This window comes from Andrographis paniculata, unplaced genomic scaffold, assembly GCF_009805555.1.
Source record: "Andrographis paniculata isolate CXL003 unplaced genomic scaffold, ASM980555v1 Contig51END, whole genome shotgun sequence".
Lineage (NCBI taxonomy): Eukaryota > Viridiplantae > Streptophyta > Magnoliopsida > Lamiales > Acanthaceae > Andrographis > Andrographis paniculata.
In genome coordinates, this window is record NW_026137586.1 from 1,219,450 (window position 1) to 1,242,131 (window position 22,682).

The following is a 22,682-nucleotide window of genomic DNA, read 5'->3' on the forward strand; positions in this document are numbered from 1 at the left end:
CACCGAAATCTACAAATATCAACTAAATTAAACGAAAAGAGTACACACCAGCGCTAATATCATTCCAGGTAAATCCGCAATCATCAATCTCAAACATAATTGCATAACCACACCACGCACATGTTTCCTCTGAATCGAAGTAATACAAGAGCAGCACAGATTGAACGATAGGATTCGTATACAATAATTTATTATTTTATATATGAGAAAGTCAACAAAATACGGTTGGTTGAGGTTCCCTCCTATCAAAATTCGCGGTGTTTACGTACAAGAAGGCGGGACTGCATGCTTCGAATCAACAAGAGCTCGATCTAATGAAAATTCCGAACAGAAAGAAAATCGAAATTCAGCACTAACCATGGAATCGAAAAACAGTTACCAGTCGCCTTAGCTCTCGTCCTCTGAAATCGGTTTGCTCACTCCTGTAAGCTTTTAGGCGGGAATCACTGAAGCAGACACCTCAGGGCCGTTCTTATAATTATATACTCCCGTCCACTAATAACTAACTTTTTCATCTTTTGCAAATTAAGATATATGTATAAATATACTTCTTCCCAAGGACTATAATGTTAATTGGACTGGACTTGGACGAGTATTGACATTATACGGATAGTTGATAAAAAATATAGATTATTATTATTATTATTTTTTTTTATCCGAATTGATAATTATCAACTATCCGTATCTCTTTATCCATATTTGAGTGTATTCGCGTAAAAAGTAGTGACAATTATGTAATAAAAATGAAAAAGTAAGAATAATTTTACATGAAAATAAGAAATAATAAATAAGACTATTGTATTGGACGGATATAGTATAATATAATAAAAAGTAAATAATTCTATTTTATGCAGTAATGTAAAAACTAAAATAATAGATATTTTAGTATTTAATTTAAAGGTAATTTTATTAAAAAGAAAAAAATATAGTATAATTACATTGGACCAAAAGAGTATTATTTTCTAGTATGTCCCTAACAATTTATTAATTTATTTTTTTTATAGTAATTATAGTATCAAATCTAACCGTATAAATACCGTTTCAAAGCTCATTATATTTTATTATTTACCAAATTATATTCCTTCGAGACAATCCAATTAAATATATTTATTTTAAATACTTTGTCAATTTCATTTTAATTGACATATTTTGTTTGTGGCATGGTATCTAAAGTAGTAGAGTTATAATAGTGATTCATGATAGTCGCACTGTTCTCTTATCTATATATCTGTTTATTTTTTTCACGAAATTTTAGAAATATTAATATTATATTGGAGTGTGATATAAATAAAATAAAAAAACTAAAATAATTTTATTAGTATCGTGTCATACAAAAGTAATGATATTTGTATAATATAATATATTGTACATTGTAAGCATTTTTAATGTCAGTAGAAAATACAGTTATTAAAAGAAATGAATACTTTTTTACATAGACTCACCAAAATAGGAAAATGGATAGATGATTAAGGGACGAGGGAATATTAGTTTATTTAATTTTTATTTTTATTTGAGTAATGATATTGATATTTTTAAATTAAAAATTAATATATATAATAAAAAATTTAAAATATGTATTTTAAATATTTTATAATCTATATCTCAATAAAATATCTACTATAAATATCAATTTATAGAGAATAAAATTTTATATAATAAATTAAATAAAAATAATTTTATTTATTTATAATTAACCAATTTTATATAAATCAGTTTATGTTAATTAAAAATAAATAAAATTTTGTTTATATAAAATTTTATTTTATATACAATAATATCCCTATTATATATATATATATATTTTATTGAAATATAATATTAAAAAGATTTAAATACATATTCTAAATTTTTATATCGCTAACCAAATGCTCTATGTAAAGTAAAATAAGACCGATAAAATGAAAAAAAAAAATTAGTTAAAATGGGACGGAGCAAATACATTATAGTAATATTAATTTTATTTAAAATATTTAAAGGTAATATTTTAAATTTAAATTTGATTATACTCAAAACATATAAATTCAAAATTGAATAGAACGCAAATTACAAACATCCAATATTAAAATTAGAATGAAATGTCCTAAATCTCATGGTTGTTTTGTTCAAAGGATTAGATTTCATGATATTTGAATTTTAAAATCTCATAAAAATTATGTTTGATTAAAAAAATGAGTATGAATTTTAAAATAATAAAATTTAAAAAAGGACTCAAAATTCTACAAATAAATATATACATATTTTTTTTTTAATAAATACCAATGCTACTTTTAAATTTCATTTTTGAAATTTAAAAGAAATAATATTATATATTATAAATTATTTAGATAAAATAAAAATTAAATAATTTTAAATATTATATATTTAAATTATATATTTAACATAATAAATATTCTTCCATCTTACACACTGTATTACACAAATGTCATTACTTTTATATTACACAATAACATTTTCGTCATTGTCACTACAACCCATTATAACACTAATATTAAAAAATTACGTCCAAAAAATAAACAACAAACTTGCATCGAAACAAAAAAGATATAATAAATTTAATCGTATATATTTCTATATATATGATTAGATTTATTTTATTTTAAATTTATATAATTTTTATTGGATGTCTTAAATATAATTTCACCGAACATAAGCATAAGATATAAATTCAAAATCTTAAGTATAATAAATCTAATAATATATAAATCAATCCAAACAAAAAAAACAATGTACATAAACCAAAATAAACCGAACAGCCGTCACACTCAAATTTAGATCCCACGGTTTCCTTGTGGAATAAAAATTGGATGCGCTATTCTGTCTCTTCTCGTCGTTAGGGTTTACAACGCATCTCCTACCGCCGTCGTCGCCGTCGCCGCCGCCGTATCCGCGGCCTCACCGTCTTGTTCTCGATCGTCGGTAACTTTCTCTTTGCCTTTTTTCTATTTTCGAATTATCCCGTAGCTGTTTTCTTCTGCTTTGGTTTGCTATTTTGCACAATATCTGCTTCATCGATCCAACAGACGAGTTCGTTGCGTTTCAAAATTGCTGAAACTTTAATTTAGTTGTTTTTCTGTTTGTTTTTTAGAAGGCTGAATCTATTCACAATCGCTTTTTGAATTTGCCCCTTGAATCCCTAGTTACGGTCGGTATTTAGGAATTATAAAATTCTCTAATCTGGAGATGTAATTTGTCCTATATTTTATTGTGGCGACGTTGTCTGTTTCAATTTGGTTTACAAAGTCGTGAAAAATTTTCGTTTTTATTTTTTAGGCTAAGAAAAGAGAAGTATCTGAAGATGAACGATTATCAAGAGATGGAAAGGTTTGATATGGATAATGACTATGAATATGGTGAGTGGATTGGTGGTGAGTTTTATGGTAAGCTCAGGCAGAAACGTGCTCCCCAGACCAAAGATGATGTTCTTTATGGTGTGTTCGCCGAGGGCGACAGCGACTCGGACTCATATGGTGGGCTGGGCTCGAAGAAGAAGAGAAGAAAAGATGCTGGGAAGAAGATAATTGACTATACCAAGCCAGTCAGTTTTATTTCGACTGGTTCTGTTTTGCCAAATCGGGAGATCGATCATAAGTCCAATGAGGATGAAGCAGAAGATGAAGATACCTCCAAACCTGCTGGTTTAGGCGTTGGAGCTTCGGCGGGAATTGGATATGGGGCTACCTCATCCAATGCTGGTATCGAATCAAAATCTTTACCTGATGAAGATGAAAGTTTCTTGCCTTCTGCTTTTGGGAAGAAGATCGAGGAAGGTGCCAGATTGCGACGAGAAAGGGAAAAAGAGAAGTCCATACAGGCCAAAAAAAAGCCGTTTCAAGCTGCTGCTGAGAGAGATTCGAATCAAAATGGTGTTGGTGAGTTTGAGAAGCATACAAAAGGTATCGGAATGAAGTTGCTTGAAAAGATGGGCTACAAAGGAGGTGGCCTCGGGAAAAATCAGCAGGGTATTATGGCTCCTATTGAGGCAAAGATGCGCCCGAAAAACATGGGAATGGGTTTCAAAGACTTTAAAGAAGTTACTGTTGTTCCGCCATTGCAGGAATCAGTTGAGAAGTCCTTGCCCCTGCCAAGCTATGCTGTGAGCAGTCGCTCGAAAGAGAAGCTTTGGTCAAAGAAAGCTTCAAAGAAGAAGGCTTATGTGACAGCGGAAGAGTTGCTGGCTCAGAAGCAAGAACAAGGTTTTGAAGTTGTTCAGAAGGTATTCGACATGAGAGGACCACAGCCCCGGATACTGGTAAATTTAGAGAACTTGAATGCTGAAGAAAAAGCCAGAGAACAAGATGTTCCTATGCCGGAACTTCAGCACAATATTAAGTTGACAGTTGATGTGGCTGAGCTTGACATACAGAAGTTGGATAAGGAGTTGAGAAACGAGAGAGAGAAAGTGGTTGCTTTACAGGATGAAATGAAGAAGCTGCAAAATGTGGCCAACGAGCAGAAGTTGCAGCTCGAAAACATGAGAGAAGTAATGAATGTGCTTGACCAAATAGCCCAAAAAGACTCTTCAGGAACATTGACACTAGACTATCTTGCAGCATCATTCGGGGATTTGCAGACAAGATTTTATGACACATATACGTTGCGCAACTTATCGTGCATTGCGTGTTCATACGCCCTGCCATTATTCATAAGAATATTTCAGGGATGGGACCCTCTTCAGAATCCCACCCATGGAATGGAGTCTATATCCCAGTGGAAGAAGCTGTTACAAGAGAAAGAATCATTTAGTTTCTCCGATGCAGTCTCGCCATACGTGCAGCTGCTTATGGAAGTAGTGCTCCCGGCAGTGAGAATATCTGGCACCAACTCTTGGGAAGCTCGGGATTCTGAGCCCATGATTAGGTTTTTGGAAGATTGGAAAGACCTTTTGCCGTCCCCTGTCCTACAGACCATACTGACTAATATAGTTATGCCGAAAATAACAGCTGCTGTCGATTCTTGGGATCCTCGTAGAGAAAGAATTCCTATTCATCACTGGATTCATCCATGGCTACCATTGTTGGGAAACAAGTTAGAGCATTGCTACCACACTATTCGAACGAGATTAGCCAGTGTTCTTCATGCTTGGCAGCCTAATGACATGTCTGCACATTACATGTTGTCTCCATGGATGAAGGTTTTCGACGCAGCGAGCTGGGAGCTACTAATGGTAAGGTACATAATACCAAAACTGTTGGGGGTGATGCGCGAACTGCAGATAAATCCTGCCAATCAGAATCTCGACCAATTCAATTGGGTAATGGCATGGGCAAACGCTATTCCTACTCATCATATGCTGCAGTTAATGGATGTTTTCTTCGATAAGTGGCAAGAAGTCTTGTACCATTGGTTATGTTCGAAACCTAATTTTGAGGAAGTCACTAATTGGTACCTTGGCTGGAAAGAACTTCTCCCCCAGGAACTTCAGGCTAATGAGCATGTTCGATATAGGCTGAATGTTGGCCTCGACATGATGAACCAGGCTGTCGAAGGCTTGGAGGTGGCCCCCCCAGGGTTGAAAGAGAATATTAGTTACCTCAAGGCGCATGAACAAAGACAGTTTGAGAATCAGAAGAAAGCAGCCGCTCAAGCTCAGCAACGGGCCTCTCCTGGTATTGATAATGGAATTCAAGCGGAGAAACTCGGAAGTGCGGCCGAAATGAGCTTGAAAGAAGTTATTGAAATTCATGCGCAGCACAACGGTCTGCTGTTTCGGCCTAAACCTGGAAGAACACACGACGGGCATCAAATATACGGATTTGGAAATATTAGCATTATTATTGATTCTCTCAATCAAAAGGTGTTGGCACAAACGGAGGACAGATGGACTCTCGTATCCCTCGAACAGCTGCTGGAGTTGCATAATCTTTCTAGGATGAAGCGATGATGAGCAAATCTTGCGTCACGCGGATTAACAGGTTCCTATTTTCGACCTTTTTAGATGACCTGATTATGTCTTGCCTCTATTGTTATATGCTTATATGGTTGTTTTAACTTATGGAATTTCGATGGTAACTAGGTGTCGAATGATTTAATTAACTCCTTTGATTAGCTGCTGAGTTGTTAGTCCATCTAATTAGGCTGCATATATGGTAGTGAATTTTATGTGCTGACGTTACGATTACATTATGATAGATAATAGATAACGTGTAATTTATGTTAATATAATACATATATAGCACATGGGTAGTAATAGTCTACACAGCCATATAACAATAGTTTACACTAACATATGACAATAGTTTTACGCAACATATGATATGGTAATAGACAACACAAGTACAAAATACATAAACTATCAATATGCGACAATAGTCTACACAATAAGATGATATGATAGTATCCGACACATAGTTAACAATTTATGATAATAGACCATACAACCCATGAATTAAAAATACATGACAATAGTCTATACAATATATATAATATGATAGTAGAGATAACGCATAATTCATATTAATATTATAAAATATAGCATATGAACTAACAGACACATTGACAATTCCGCACAATACACTATAGATATGAACATGTTTTTTGAAATCATATGTTATATGTTATTTTTTTTTATTTGATTTGTTCCAATCAACACCGTAACCAGTCCCTTTATGCGCTAAAACATGAACGAATACCGCTTCGTGTCATTCGTTATGTTTCACCTAATGTGGGGTATAGAGTCATCAAAATGTATAAAATATGCGCTCGCTCCATCAATTCTTGATGGGATTGATGAGTTTTCTCTTCTTATTATTTCCTTGCAATGCAGATTTAGGTACCGATGGCTTCTCTCCCAGTAATTTTCACTGATGCTGATTTAGTGTAAGCACGACATTTCTCTCGATTATTTGGAAAGCTGCAATCATCATCATCATCGGGTTTTTGTTCATTATAATATCATTTACTGCAAGGTAATACGCCGTTGATCGATGTTAATGTACAGTACCTGAAGTGCAATGAACTTGCTAGCTATTAGGCAAAGCAATCGGGACTTTCCCAACAAGGAAAGCGTCGGCTGGGCGTTGGTACGAGCAGCAAGAAAGTGTAATGTTTATTGCCAATTCTAAGATAGTAAAAGTGCAATTAATTTTCCATTATATTTGTGTATCATATGAAAGTGTGTGTGTTGATGACATGAAACATGGCACAGTTTTGAAAGAATCTTTAGACCTCTTGTAAGAATTATCACAAAAATTCTCACCATAAAAATTTTTAATAGAGAAAAAATATAAGCATCATACTCCTTCACGTATTGAAAGTCTATTTAATTTATTATGTTAGGTATGTAGTATATGTAGTACAATTATTAAATTATGAAATGGTAATGTTGTTTTAAAAATAGACAAAAATAGAAAATAATAATATTTCAATGAGACGGAGAAGGAGAAGTATTATACGTCAATATAAGGGCGTGTTTGATTTGTGGTTGGAAGTTGGGCTGGATGTGAATTCAGTCAGCATTTTTCAATAAAGTAAATTTTCATAAATACTTTTTAAAAAAAGACAATAAATATATATTATACATTCATAAGTCAATAATTTAATATAAAATATCTTTTCTTTTTATATTACCAACAGTTATTCATATCAAACATAATAGTACAAATAATTATATAAAATATATCTTTGAATAATATATATATATATTTATAAAATCACATAAAATATTACTCATTAAAGTGACCACTTGTCTCATATAATCTATTCATTTTTTTTTAAAAATAATTATAATTTTAATAATATTTAAATTTTATAATTTACATTTTTTAATTTTTATTAAATTATCTACAATAATTGACACTAGAGAGACTAGATTATATTATTTACATTTTAAAAAAAAATTTGCAAAAATAAACAAAAATTTAATACAACATTTTAATAAAATAATATTATAAATAAATAATTCAAAAAATAAAAATAAAAATACGGTTAATATGTATAACATCATACAAAAAAAAAATAAATAAAAAAAAATAAAAATTAAGGGTGTGTTTATGCAATAATGCAACAGACCACTGCAAATATTGAATCAGTTTTTGCCAGTCATCTTCAGGAACTTTAATCAACGGCACCGGAAAATGGTTCAGAATCCTGAAGCGGATGAGCCAGAGTGTTCTCCCAGGCCGCCTTTCGCGGTTCAATTGCTACAATTCATTCTAATCATTTCGTGTTTCTTATGCGATTGATCGATTTTTGTTTTTTGTTACTTTAATTTCTTCGTACTGATTAATGCAAATGGAGCCTGGTTCGATTATCGAGTAATTGGTTGGAATATGCTTTATTCGTTGTCGAGTAAACTGATTAAGGATTCTCCTCTTTCATTTGGCTGTTTGTTTTTCGATTTATGCATCGAATCCATTGTCGCAGATCAAAATTAAGGCTGAGTTTTTTTTTTGTTGTTAAATAATCACACAGTACTGCCACTTGATATATAAACAAAGTTGTTTGCATATTTTTAATTAGCATAGATCTCGATGAGTGAGTTTGATGTCGAAATCAGAGTTGCTTTAACCCTTAGCATAATTGCTCAAATAGAATATTACGAGTATGCTTTCCTATGTAGTGGAGTCTTCTGCTTTTCTGCCATTCACATTATTGCTAACCAATCCTCCATCCATCCAATCTAAATTAATGAATATAATATTATATTGGCTAATTATTATATAAAATGAGGGCATTTTAGAAAGTATTTCACTTTGTTTTCGTCATATGTTTGTTGATCTTTATAGTGGTCTTAGTATTAATCTATATATCGAATAACAAATCAGCTAGTGGTTCTTCCATTGTTGTGCAAAACAAAATCATAGTACCTGCAGATTGCATTGCTTGTTTTGTATTTGGCTGTAGGAGTTCAGATTTCAGAATACCTTGAGGAGATGGCTGTTGCTGCTTATGCATCTTTGGTTTCTCTTACACATGTCCTTGACAACGTTCTTTGTCGCTCCCAGCTTCGGCGTCTTCATGTGGATGTAAGACAGGTCGAAACATTCCAGAGAAGTGTAAAATTTTTGTTGGAATTTGTTGAAGTTCATTCAGGAAGAGAAGGGCAGAGAATAGATAGTTTGTGGAGGCAAATATCTAAGATTGCGTTTGAAGCCGAGGAGATGTTTGACTTACATGTGGTGAATCAACTTCAGCTTCGATCTGAGGGAGTAGAAGTTGTTTCAAGGCCTTTCATCGTTCAACGAAGATATTGAGGGAGTGATCCAAAAGATTGACTCCATCAAGAAAGAATTGTTAGTGGAAGAAGAGGTATTGGTAGATGGTCAAACTGGAAAACAGCCCGCGCGTGGGCAAACTTCATCGACAAATGCATCCCATGGCAAGAAGAATATCGTGGGATTTGATGCACATGTGGTCGCGATTCTGGATGTTCTGACTAGAGATGAACCCATGCTCCAAATCATCCCTATTGTTGGGATGGGGGGGGATCGGTAAGACTACTTTAGCTAAAGCTGTTTTTGATAATCAATATATTGCCGATCACTTTGATAGACGTATTTGGCTTACAATATCGCAAGAGTACAATGTCCAGGACATCCTAGCTGGTCTTTTAAATGATGGGATAGTTAGACCACATGATGGAAATGTGGATAGGTTGGGGGAATCTTTGTACAAAGAATTATTTGGTAGACGATACTTGATTGTTATGGATGATGTGTGGACTGTACAAGCTTGGGATGATTTAAAGATGTTCTTTCCTGACAATGGTAATAGAAGTCGGGTTTTATTGACTTCTAGGCTCTCGCCTGTAGCTGTTTCTCTGGGCTGTCGTAATCCTTATTTGATGACATTTTTAGACGAGAATAAAAGTTGGAACTTATTTTGTCAGACAGTATTTGCGCAAGAAGATTGCCCGTTTCCAGAATTGGAGAAGTACGGAAGAAAGATTGTGGAAAGCTGTACAGGACTTCCCTTAGAAATCATTGTAATTGGCGGCCTACTTTCAAGATCCGACATGTCTAGAGAATATTGGGAATCCGTTGCTGAAAATGTAAGCTCCTTTGGTAATTCAGGATACAATGAACATTGCTTGAAGATATTATCTTTAAGTTATAACAACTTGCCACTTCATCTGAAACCCTGTTTCCTCTTTGTCGGCTCTTATCCTGAAGACCGTAAAATTGTTGTTACCGAACTAATTCACAGATGGATTGCTAATGGACTGTTAAAAACTGTGGGCGAGAAAAGTTTGGAGGACATTGCTATGGAAGTCATCAAAGATCTCATTGCAAGGAATCTAATTTTTATCCACAAACTGACAACCAGTGGCGAGGTAGACATGTGTGGTATTCATGATCTGTTACGAGATTTATGCCTTAAAGAATTTGACAAGGAAGGTTTTTTTCAATCCCCAAAGGTGCAAGACGCAAAATATGTGGGTAGAGAAGTGTGCTTTCTTTGTGATGGCGAACCCTCTTATGAAGGGGCGATACATTTACCGGGATTTGCCCTTGTCTACCCTTCGTTGTCATCACTAATTAATCCTCCGGCCATTTGTGGTGCTTGCAGAAAGATGTATTCGCATGTTACAAGGTCATGGTTGGTAGGTATAATGAATGGTGACTATGATCTATTACCATTTGTTCATCCTACTCAAGCGCGATATGTTTCTGTTCATTACATTTTTAATGTGAAGTCTGTATTGCCAACCTTGCAGTTGCTCTGGAATCTTCAGACCTTAAAAATTGTTGTGGTTTTGACGTCTTATCCGATAGTTTTGCCGGCTGAAATCTGGGAAATGCCGCAGCTTAGGCATTTTGAAATCACGTCGCTTCCGGCTACTCTGTCTGATCCTGTGGCGACTGGTGTCAAGGGTGAAGAGTTCGTTGTTCTCGAACAGCTGCAGACCTTTTCTGGAATAGAAAACTTCAAGTGCACAAAGGATGTCTTGGACAGAATTCCGAATATAAGGAGACTGGAAATCACCCACGGTTCTAAGATCGAATCTCCGGAACATTCTCTTGGTAATCTTATCCAACTCCAGAAACTTGAGTCGCTAAATGTTAAATTTGCTCGGGATAACATTGCATTCCCTAGTTCTCTTAAAAAGTTGTCTCTGAAGTCGTGCATGTTTAGAATTCCTTGGAGTGGTATGTCAGTAATTGGCTCGTTGCCGAATCTTGAGAAACTTGAATTGTGGGGCGCGACTGAAGGGTCGGAATGGAATCCGGTGGAGGGGGAGTTTCTCCGATTGAAAGAATTGATCATCGGTACATGTGAGCTGGTGCGATGGGGAGCTGATCAAAGCCACTTCCCTGTTCTTGAGCAGCTTGAACTTCAATATTTGAAGTCGTTGGAAGAAATTCCTTCGGGCATTGGTGATATCCCAACATTACGTACGATTAAATTGTTTTATTGCAGCAGATCTCTCGTCAATTCGGCCAATCTTGTATGGCAGGAACAACAGAGCGTGGATAATGAGACCCTTGAGATTCTCGTTGGAGACTTTTGGAGCTCTTGGTTAACCATCAGTGATTACTTGTCACGGGAAATCAGTGACAACGAATCTGACGATGACGATGAAGATGAAGAGATCGAACATGAAGACGAGTCAGAATGAGAGGTAACATCTGAGGAACCATTGTCTAATTCTTTTAAGCTATTTTAGTACTTGCAGTATTTTGTTCTCTCTTTTCTGCCTTCAAATTACTTATTTTTCAAGTCTGATTTTCTGAAAGGATTATTTGCATACTGTTTATTTTCTTGGGTGTTTTTCACCTCCTAAATTGTGTGTTTTTTTCAATGAATTTGGCAATTAATTGTATTTACTGCACTGGGGATATTTGGGAGCATGATTTTTTGTTGTTCATTTTTTTTGCTTTTCAACCACTGCATAATATGCCTATGTTTCTTTAAAGATTTTGATTTAGGTTTTGAAAATAATAAACTTGAATTAAAGTCGTAGTTGGTGATGTGAGGAAGAACTTAGGGTGTGTAGTCCAAATACTAAAATTTTTGAGAAAATTTAGGTAAAAGAAACATAATAATAGATATACACTTTTTGTATATAATATATATATATACATGAATTTGGTGATTTTTTTTTTTTAAAATAAAAACGTTATATATATATATATATTCTTTACACATGAAAGTTTTATGCTTTGTTTAGTCGTATTAATTTTTTTTAATGTTTTGCACTATTTCCGCTTCTTTAATCATATCAAATAGGAGTTTTCTTTTTTTTTTTTTTTTTTTTTCACATTAAAATTTTCAAAAATTTCATTTATGATGAATTAGCAAAAATAAATTTAAAATTTAATACTAACTCCGTTCCACATAATTTATCATTTTCTTTTTTTAAAAATATAATTATATATTTTAATCTTATTTTAAATTTTAATTAAACTATTTAGTTATTTTAATTTTAATAAATAATTATATTATATGAGACAGACGAGTGTAACATTTTCAAAAGATAATATTATAAATAAATAATGCAAAAACATATACATAAGCAAAACCTAATTTTAATCAATTAAATAACCCGAATCCAAAGTTGCTGAGAACAGAAAAAAAAAAAAACATAACTAAATAAAAACTAAACCTCAAACCGAATACGACTCCCGCCGCCGTCTGTCCTTCCGCCGGAGCGCCACCAGCGCCGCCACCACAGACAACGGCTGAAAAACTCAACTCAACACAAACAAAAAAAAAAACAAAAAAAAAGGCAATTAATCAATCGGTGAGATCAGTCAGCCAAACCAACCTCAAATCACTTGCCACTCTTCTTGGCGGCTGCCTTCGTCACCTTAGCTCCGGTGGGCTCCTTCTTCTCCACACTCTTAATAACTCCGACGGCCACCGTCTGCCGCATGTCCCTGACGGCGAACCTGCCGAGTGGCGGGTACTCGGAGAACGTCTCCACCACCATCGGCTTCGTCGGAACCATCTTAATGTACCCTGCATCACCATTCTTCAAGAACTTAGGCCCCTTCTCCAGCTCCTTCCCAGACCTCCGGTCGATCTTCGTCACCAGCTCCGCAAACTTCACAGCAATGTGGGACGTGTGGCAGTCGAGCACCGGCGCGTAGCCGTTCCCAATCTGCCCAGGGTGGTTCATGATGATCACTTGCGACGTAAAGTTCGCAGCCTCCTTGGCCGGATCATCCTTCGAGTTTGATGCAACATAGCCGCGCTTGAGATCCTTCACCGCGACGTTTTTCACGTTGAATCCGACGTTGTCGCCGGGGAGAGCTTCTTGGAGCGCCTCGTGGTGCATCTCCACGGATTTTACTTCGGTGGTTAGGCCGGTCGGGCCGAAGGTGACGACCATGCCGGGTTTTAGTGTCCCTGTTTCGACACGGCCGACAGGGACGGTGCCGATGCCGCCGATTTTGTAGACGTCTTGGAGGGGGAGGCGGAGGGGCTTGTCGGATGGCCTTTTCGGCTCTTGGATTTGGTCGAGAGCTTCAAGGAGCGTCGGGCCCTTGTACCAGTCGAGGTTTGTCGATCTTTCGATCATGTTGTCGCCTTCAAAGCCGGAGATTGGGACGAAGGGGATCTTTTCGGGGTTGTATCCGACCTTTTTGAGGTAGGAAGAGACTTCCTTCACAATTTCATCGTACCTTGCTTTGGAGTATTTTGGCGTGGTGGCGTCCATCTGCAAAATTGGATTGATTTGTGAGCAGAATTTATGAAAAATGAGAGATGACAATGGGCAGTGTATGGGTCGGGTATAGGGACCTATGATCCTACTCACATGTATAATAATGGACCCAAGACCTATTGTACTCGGATACTACCCTTAATCTACCCATTAGATCCGCTGGATCCGCTAAACTTGCAAAATTCAAAAAATTTTACACTTTGATTGGACCAAATTTACCTAATCTCATATGTATATTTCTAAATTCAAAACCCTAATGTACTAAGACACTGTCCGTGATGTATCCATCAGATCCGTTGGATATCCCCAAATTCAAAAAATTTAAAATTTATATACAATAAATATAAAATATTCACCAATATTTCTGCCACTACCACTAATAATAATAATAATAATATAATTATGATAATTATATCTCAACCATTTTCATATCATGGAATCACTAAAATGTATTTGTGTTTTGTTCATTCATTATCTAAAAATCAAAAGTACCCATTAACCACATTTTAAGTGGTTAATTGCCATACAAAATGACCGTAATAAAACCAATAAAAAATTTTAATTAATCGGGCATGGAAACGGGATCCAGGTCGGTCAGGGTCTATTAATAAACCCTGATCCGATCCGACCCAAAAAGATTTATTAAAGGCAATTCTGATTTAATATTCAAATAATTATAATTGAATTTGATTCCAAATAAATGGTAGGGTTTGAATTGAAAAATGACAAAAATTGAGTGAATTTAATTGATTAAAATTTAAAACTGACCTTGTTGCAGCAGCAGATCATTTGCTTGACGCCGAGGGTGAAAGCGAGCAGAGCATGTTCACGTGTCTGGCCGTCCTTGGAGATTCCGGCTTCGAAGCCGCCGGTGGTGGAGTCGATGATGAGGACGGCGCAGTCGGCCTGTGAGGTTCCGGTGATCATGTTTTTGATGAAGTCTCTGTGTCCGGGAGCGTCGATGACAGTGCAGTAGTATTTCGTGGTCTCGAACTTCCACAAGGCGATATCAATGGTGATTCCGCGCTCGCGCTCGGCTTTGAGCTTGTCGAGCACCCACGCATACTTGAATGATCTCTTGTTCATCTCTGCTGCCTCTTTCTCGAACCTTTCTATCACACGCTTGTCGATGCCGCCTAGCTTGTATATCAGGTGCCCTGTTGTTGTCGACTTTCCAGAGTCGACATGGCCAATGACCACAATGTTGATGTGACTCTTCTCTTTGCCCATTACAAAGTCCTAAATCTGCAGAATCACAATATAGTTAATACAAAAACTCTGTTTAGAATTTAGATATATAAATATGTATATGTAAAGCAACATTACATAAACACTAAGGAGAATGAAACTTCTTCGAATACAAAGTGGATTGAACATATTACATACATACATCGCAAAAATTGAATTTAAAAGCACCAGTGACGAACACGAAGAATAAAATCCATGAAATGTACTGTGAAACAAATCATCTTCACGCGGAAGAATCTAGAATGATCTTACTAATTTATAACAAAATTTTCAATCGATATGTGCAGTGAATTGAACGATCCAGCCGAAGATGCACACTACAAATCGCAAAATCATCCATTAACATAACCTAAAATTGCAAAAACACGAACTGAATACCGAACCAACAATGATCCGACTAGAAAACCTACAATCGGTGGTGAATTTCAGCTTTAAACTCCTACAACATCGCCAGTTTCATCCGATTTACAAACGATTACGAACAAACACATTAAAAACACATCTCAAATCAACTGTATATTTCAATAATCCTAAATCATTTTCCGATCATCACAGCATCAAATCAAACCAACAAACACATACCTAAATTAAATAACATCAAATAAATAACAAACAGAGAAAAACAAAGCAAATCGAACCTTCCAAACGTAAAAATATCGAGAAATCAGATAGCAAAGCCGCCGCAGAGAGCAAGAGAAGCCGTAGAACAGAGGGAGGGCAACAGCCGTGCTTCTACTCTTATATAGACGATGAGCCATGCAGTCAGTGGTAGGGCTTTCCTGGTTACACTCAATTTACGAAAATACCCTCGAATAATTTCTAGAGCAATCCAATGACTCTATTATTTTCTTTTATTTATTTATAAGATATGCACTAAATTTATAATTTTTCTAAATAATTATTAATTTTATGGCTTATAATTAATTGCATAATATTAAATTTAATAAGATTCATAATTTTTAATACTAAATAAAATTCATCTTTTCCTTATAATAATGTTAGTTTGTTTTTCTCATTCTATAAATTTTAATTATTTTTTTTTCTTTACATTTAAATAATATATTTGGATTAATTTAAAATAATTTAAATTATATTTATTTATTTATTCTAAACATATATTAGTGTTTACCTTTTCACTACAACAAATTAAAGCAGATTAATTGCATTCGTCGACTTAATCTACACAATTTGTTAGCGATAAATTCATATTCAATTTATTGAATAAAAAGATAAATGTACATGTTCAAAAATACCCTTAATCTATAATACTCCATCCGTCCGAAACACCATGCAATTTTTCATTTTTTGTTTATCCAAAACTCACTGCAATATTTTTAAATTTAGAAATAATTAATACTCCATTCGTCCAGCTAGCTAGAAAGTATACATGTTTCTATTTTGGGACGTCCAATTACAAAGTAAACATTTCATTAAATACCTTACTTTTTTCCACAAATACCCCTAATTTACATCACATCATTACTTTTACACCAAAAAGCAAGGGCAAAAATGTCATTACACTACTTTTAACTACTCACTATACTTAAAATACTATTATTTCTTAAATACCGCGCCAAAAGTAATTGTATACTTTTCTTGTGGACGGAGGGAGTAATATTTATATGTGTATATTAATATACACTTCACTTTATCCCATCACATCACTCAAATAAAAAAAAAAATAATCATTTTTCTCTCCAATCACATCACTTAATATACAAATTATCTCAAATTACTATACTTAATACTCTCCACCTAAATTCTCGTGCCAAACACAAATGTTGCACAGTGTTTGGGATGGAGGGGATAGATAAAATGGTCAAACGGTCATTGAGCAAAAATATAGATTAAATTTATAATATTGTTAATTTTAATTTATCCTCGAACATTAATTATTTTAAGTAAAAAAATAATTAAAATAATAATCATGTCACTAAAGGCATCCTAAAGTATAAGAGTTTGTTTGGTTCGTATTTGAATTTAAATTAAATTTAAATAATATTTTAATGTGATATTTATGTTTTATTAAAAAAGAGATAAAATAGCATAAATCCACGTGTGATTGATTTATAAAAATGACATTAAAATCTCCTATTATTTTAAAATTTCGTCAGAGGGATTAATTAATAGTGAATTCATAATTATGAAAATTTCCAATTATCTTAGTAGTTAGAATGAGTGTAGAATAATCATTGTTAACTATAGTTTTATTTTATTTATTAATAATTTCAAAAACACATTTATACTACTACCTTCGTCCCACATTTAGGAGAGGTGTCATTAGTAGATAATTAAGAATGTATCACTTAAAATAATTATTATATAATATAAATAATTATAAATTAAAATTAAGATAACTAATTAGTTTAATTAAAATTTAAAAAAAAATTAAAAAGTTTAAAATGAGATTAAAGTGTGTAGTCATTTTTCAAAAAATGAAAGTGACATAGTATGTAGGATGGACAAAAACGACAACGTGTACATGGTATGTGGGAAGGAGGGAATATTATTTACAATAATTTATACTATTTTCTTTTAAAAAAATATTATATTAAAATATTACTATAAAAAATTTAAATCAACATAATATTTCAAATCACAACCAAAATCGGAGACGATCTAGCCTGTTCTCGGTCTCCAATAATAATAAATAGAACTTTAACTTGAATTCACCCTTTTTTTTTTTTTTAAAAAAAAAACGACATTGTAAAAGGAGCTTTTTTTTAGAGGTAGATGCACGGACCTCGTTGTAAATGGGGCATATTGATATTTCAAAAGAAAGTTTTTGTCAACTATGGCTATTTTCTTTCAATACTAATTTTCAATTGTAATTTTTAGAAAATATGGTAAATTGTTTTTTAGTTCCGTAGTATTTGATCTTTTTATTATTTTAGAATTTTAAGTGGATTATGTTTGAAAATAGTTTGGTAAGTAAATTTTTTTTTGTTAAAATGGTCATCCGGTGCCGGATTCACCACGCTGGCACCATGCTGCTGACGTGATGCTGATGCGGCTGACATGTCATCGCCACGTAGATGCAGCGTCAACAACACATGGATTTTTTCTTTTTTTCTTTTTATTTTACAAAATATCTTGATAAACTATTTTTTTAGTCTCGTATATGACCCCCTTATCATTTTTAGAACTTTAAATGAACTTGGTCTGAAAATAGTCCTGCAAGTAAAATTTTTTTTGCTAAAATGGTCATCCAACGTGACATCTACGTGGTGATTATATGTTAGCTGTGTCAGCGCAACGTTAACAACAGCGGGCTAACATGACGAGTTTGACACTAAAGGACCATTGCATCAAATTTTTTTTACTTACAAGACTATTTTCAGATAGAAAGAGGGTCAAATACGGGACTAAAAAATAATTTACCCTAAAAATAATAATCCATCTGTCCGCCTCTAAGGGCTACATTTACATATTGCGTCGTTGTAGTTAACATTAACAATATTTTTATATTTGTGTAAATTTTTTTGTACAAAATATCGTTATATTAGTATTATAAGACATTAATAGAAGTTTTTGCCATTTTCTTTGATTTGTATTACATTTTGATATAATAACTAATATTCAAAGATCAATATGTAAACAAGAAGTGCGACTTTTAGACCCGGACGGAGGTAGTAATAAACAATAAAAGAAAAACTTTTTACAAAAGTAAAAAAGAACTTCAAATACTCGTTATGAAAAATCAAACATTCAAAGTAAAATAATTATATTTTATACTTTTGACACAATTTTTATACCACACACTAAAAATCAATTCATCTAAAAACGCTGCATGAATTAATGTTGTCATTACACTTCGTGAATGGAACGTGTTTGTTGTGAAAAATGTCTCTCGTGCGGAATCCTGTCAAAAAAAATAATATATGTATACTTTTTTAGAAAATATATTTTCAATAATATCTTTTGTAATTTTAGCAAGATTGTGTTATAATCATAATGGTACTTGTCTTTGGGGATGATTTCTCTTGTGTCTTGTGGAATCCTGACATAATATATATACTCCCTCACATTTTTTTTTTTACTTCATTGTATTTAACATTAAAAATATTTTTATATTTGTATAATTTTTTTTTTTACAAATGTCTTTCTATTAGAATTATAAGACATAAAATAAATAAAAGTATTTTTGCAATTTTTTCTTAATTTGCACTACGTTTTGATATAAAAATTAATATTTAAAGACCAACACACAAAAAGTAAATAAGATCTTTAGAATCGAACGAATGTAGCACATATATTTAAAATTCCGTTGTTATCAAACTTGTTGATTCTTCTGAGTTGGATTGTAATTGTACATTCGCAGAGTTTCTTATGAGATTTTTGCTCTTGGAATTTGTATGATGTGTAGAAATCTGTTTTGCTTTTGTATTTGTATTGTAGAGTCCATATATCGATTTGATTAGACTGGATGTTTTTAACAATGATGCATTCTCCATCATATGAACTTCAAGAGTTCAGAAGAATATCCATGGCCCATAAAATTTTGTGACAAATAGGCTAGCGTTGGTGCTAAAAAGATCAAAAGATTCTTTTATGATTTCTGAAAGAATTTCAAGGACCAGACAATCACCAGATTGAAAATGAGTTGATGTCTACTGTTCTATCAAAATAGAGTAGCTAAGTGGTCCTATAATGGATGGTCTGATGGTGTAGGCGTGGACTCATGACCGTGAGATCATTATTTCAAATTCCAAATCCTTCAGGTCTCACCTGCTATATATGGTTCGCCTAGTGTGACTTGCCTTGTCAGATCTAATTTGTAGAGTATTAGATTTGACCGGAATTTACCTAGAGCGGACTCGATGAGTATCGGTTGCAGATTCCCACAATATCAAAAAACAAAATTAAAAAAAAAATAGAAGATCTAAGTGTGGTTTTTAAATATCTTTCTCTCAACGATTGGAAATTCGGATCCTTTCTTATACTATTATATTTTTATTTGCCCCATCAAAGTAGGGGGTGGCAATTCGGGCCGGCCTGACCCGATTCTAAACTGTCCTGTGGTAGAAGTGATGAATTGAAATCAACAACCAAACATATACAAGCCAAGCCAAGCCAAGAACTTTACCTTTAAACTATATTTTTTAATATTTGTTTTTATTTCAAAAATTAATATATTAATGAATTTATTAAAATTTAAATATTAATATTAAAAATCGGGTTGAGCCAGGCACGGCTCGACCTTCGTGAGCCCAGACGGCCCGGTTCATTAGCATGCTGGGCCAGACACGACCCCAAAATTTTCAGGTCTATTTTGAAGGCCCATGTACAGTTTTTTCGTGTCTTGTTCGAACCGAATTTTTGGGTTGTACTTATTTTTGCCACCTTTACCTCGAGGCTACTTTCATAGTTCATTCATATTTGGATAAATTAGGAAATTTTGAAACAATTTAAATGGGCTTGGATTTTTAAAGACCACATAAATGATAAAAACTTATTAAAATGCCTCGTAATTAATGTACTTTTCATAGATAATTATCAAGTTTCCGGTGAGGTTTTGGCGACGCTTCAACTTGGAGTGTTGTTGCTGTTGTTTTTTTGGGTTTTTGGTGGTTTTCCCTTGTGTGCATTTGTTTTGTGTGTTGTTTCCAAAATAGATCGGTTTAGAAAACCATGATTTGCTCGTCATGGATTTTTGGTTCTGTTTTGGGAAAGATAGTTAGTTATTCAGCCGTGTTATAATTTGGGTTAATGAAAATTATGAGGCCTTAAATTCAAAACCAATTATTATTGTAATCGGCCCAACTTCTGTGGCCCGGCCCATTACTCAACGAGATTAAATCACGGCTGTCCAATCTAGGGTTCTAATCTGAACTGTTAGATCTTTATTAACCCTAAATATATGTAGATATATATGTGTGTGTGTAAGCCGCCGTGCTAACTCTACATCTATAAGTATGTGTTATGTGTGCGCCGTTTCCATTATTCACTCACTTCACTTCTCTCACACAGACTCTCTTTTTTCCATTCCCACCTCACCATTTTTACTTTTTGCCCCTATATTCTGTTTTATCCTCGCGTTCTTGGAGTTCTTGTCTTTTGTCTCCATGAAGATTGAGACTCCGGCGGTCTCCCTCCGTTTCTCACTCAATGAAGTTGGAGGGTTTCCGGTGAGGTTTTGGCGACGCCTCAACTTATAGTGTTGTTGTTGTTGCCTTTTTTTTGGATTTTTTTTTTTCATGTTTTTCGCTTTGTTTATTTGTTTTGTGTGTTGTCTCCACAATAAATCGACTATGATTTGCTTGGCATGGGTTTTTGGTTCGATTTTGGGAGAGACAATTAATTGTTCGGTTGTGTTATAATTTGGGCCAATGAAAATTATGAGGCCTCAAATTCAAAACCAATTTGTATTGTAATCGGCCAAACTTGTGTGGCCCAGATCCCTAGTCCGGCCCATTACACAACGAGATTAAATCATGGCCGTCCGATCTAGGTTTCTAATATGAACCACTAGATCTTTATTAACCCTAAATATATAGATAAATATGTGTGTGTTTAAGCCGTCATGTATCACTCTAATATCACACACTCACTCACGCTTTTTACTCTCTTAACCTTTTGTTCTATTTTTTTACTCGTGTGTTTGGAGTTTTTGTCTTTGTGAAGCTTGAGACTCCGGTAGTCTCCCTTCGCTTCTCACTCTGTGAAGTTTAGAGGGTTTCTAGTGAGGTTTTAGCGGCGCTTCAACTTACAATGTTGTTGCTGTTGCTATTTTCGGTTTTCTGATGTTTTTAGCTTGTGTTTATTTTTTGTGTGTGTTGTTTCCACAATAAATTGGTTTAGCAAACTTTGATTTGCTCGGCATGGGTTTTGGTTCAATTTTGGGACAAACAATTAATTGTTCGGCCCTGTTATAATTTGGGCCAATGAAAATGAGAGGCCTCAAATTCAAGGTTCTAATATGAACCATTAGTCTATGAGATTAAATCATAGCCGTCTGATCCAAAGTTCTAATATGAACCAATATTTTTTATTTGTTTTTTGTTTTTTTTTGTTTTTTGGTTTTTTGGTGTTTTTTCTTTGTGTGCATTTGTTTGGTAAGTTGTTTCCACAAAAATATTGGTTTAGCGATTTGCTCATCATAGGTTTTTGGTTCCTATTCGGAAGAGACAATAAAGTGTTTAGTCGTGTTATAATATAATTTGGCCAATGAAAATTATGAGGCTTGAAATTTAAAACTAATTATTATTGTCGACCAACTTCTGTGGCCCAGATCCTTTGCTTGGCCCATTTGTTTACCACATGAAATCACAGCCATCCCATGCTTTAATCTGAACCGTTAGATCTTTATTAACCCTAAATATATAGATATACAAACATCACACACTCTCTCTACTTCATCTCCATACTCGAATTATGTCCTCCCTCTCTCTCTCCCTGCAATCTCAATTTCTTCGTTCGCTCATTTCTCAGTGGAGTCTTGGGAGGTCCCGCAACTTGAGTGACAAAACAACTGATCCATGTGTTTTTGTCGCAGTTTTTAAGGGATATTAAAATAATATCATATTTAATATTTATTTTTCATCCAAAATAGTATATAAAAATTCACATTCTGTCTATTTGGAATGGCTACCACTGGCCTACAACCGTTGTTCCTGAATTTTCTTCATCATTTTACAAATCGATGGCAAAGTATCTATTCTCCTCATGGCCGCAACTACTATTTTTGTGAGGGATTTTATCTCTCGTTCAACATCTCCCAACACAGTTGCAAGGGAAAAAAGATAGGTCGTATGTTCAATTACGATTGACTTTTAACGAGTAATAGTAATTCCTCGCTAATTCCCTTGTAATGATAGATTGCAAGATT

The 22,682-nt window shown here is 34.0% G+C and overlaps 3 protein-coding genes across 7 annotated transcripts; 2 read left to right on the forward strand and 1 right to left on the reverse strand.

The window, feature by feature from the left end:
• Positions 1-2,739: 2,739 nt before the first annotated feature.
• LOC127253687 (septin and tuftelin-interacting protein 1 homolog 1) lies at positions 2,740-7,188 on the forward strand. 4 transcript variants are annotated; one of them, XR_007839305.1, is made up of 4 exons: positions 2,740-2,916; positions 3,271-5,912; positions 6,764-6,816; positions 6,906-7,188. XR_007839305.1 is itself a non-coding variant. In XM_051278396.1 (3 exons), the coding sequence occupies exon 2, from the start codon at positions 3,296-3,298 to the stop codon at positions 5,879-5,881; it is 2,586 nt and encodes an 861-aa protein (XP_051134353.1). In that variant the 5' UTR covers positions 2,740-2,916; positions 3,271-3,295; the 3' UTR covers positions 5,882-5,912; positions 6,764-7,188. The 4 variants fall into 4 exon arrangements, 2 of the variants coding, with proteins under 2 accessions (XP_051134353.1, XP_051134355.1); XR_007839306.1 differs by having other exon boundaries at positions 6,938-7,188; XM_051278396.1 differs by having other exon boundaries at positions 6,764-7,188.
• Positions 7,189-7,967: 779 nt separating this feature from the next.
• On the forward strand, positions 7,968-11,658 carry LOC127253733 (putative late blight resistance protein homolog R1C-3). Of its 2 annotated transcripts, none has more exons than XM_051278470.1 (2): positions 7,968-10,270; positions 10,355-11,658. In XM_051278470.1, exons 1-2 carry the CDS (start codon positions 9,380-9,382, stop codon positions 11,555-11,557), a joined length of 2,094 nt encoding a protein of 697 aa, XP_051134427.1. In that variant the 5' UTR covers positions 7,968-9,379; the 3' UTR covers positions 11,558-11,658. The 2 variants fall into 2 exon arrangements, with proteins under 2 accessions (XP_051134427.1, XP_051134428.1); XM_051278471.1 differs by having other exon boundaries at positions 7,969-9,428; positions 9,831-11,658.
• Positions 11,659-12,712: 1,054 nt separating this feature from the next.
• Positions 12,713-15,557, reverse strand: LOC127253780 (elongation factor 1-alpha-like). Its single transcript, XM_051278547.1, has 3 exons — positions 15,493-15,557; positions 14,375-14,851; positions 12,713-13,600 (listed from the first exon to the last, which is right to left on the reverse strand). Exons 2-3 carry the CDS (start codon positions 14,834-14,836, stop codon positions 12,713-12,715), a joined length of 1,350 nt encoding a protein of 449 aa, XP_051134504.1. The 5' UTR covers positions 14,837-14,851; positions 15,493-15,557.
• Between the last annotated feature and the right edge of the window lie 7,125 nt (positions 15,558-22,682).

Coding starts and splice junctions, on each gene's coding strand:
- LOC127253687 (XM_051278396.1), top strand. CDS start 3,296: ATGAACGATTATCAAGAGATGGAAAGGTTTGATATGGATAATGACTAT.
- LOC127253733 (XM_051278470.1), top strand. CDS start 9,380: ATGAACCCATGCTCCAAATCATCCCTATTGTTGGGATGGGGGGGGATC. Junction 10,271..10,354: donor AACTGACAACCAGTGGCGAG/GTAGACATGTGT, acceptor CAATCCCCAAAG/GTGCAAGACGCAAAATATGT.
- LOC127253780 (XM_051278547.1), bottom strand. CDS start 14,836: ATGGGCAAAGAGAAGAGTCACATCAACATTGTGGTCATTGGCCATGTC. Junction 13,601..14,374: donor TGATCTGCTGCTGCAACAAG/GTCAGTTTTAAA, acceptor CCAATTTTGCAG/ATGGACGCCACCACGCCAAA.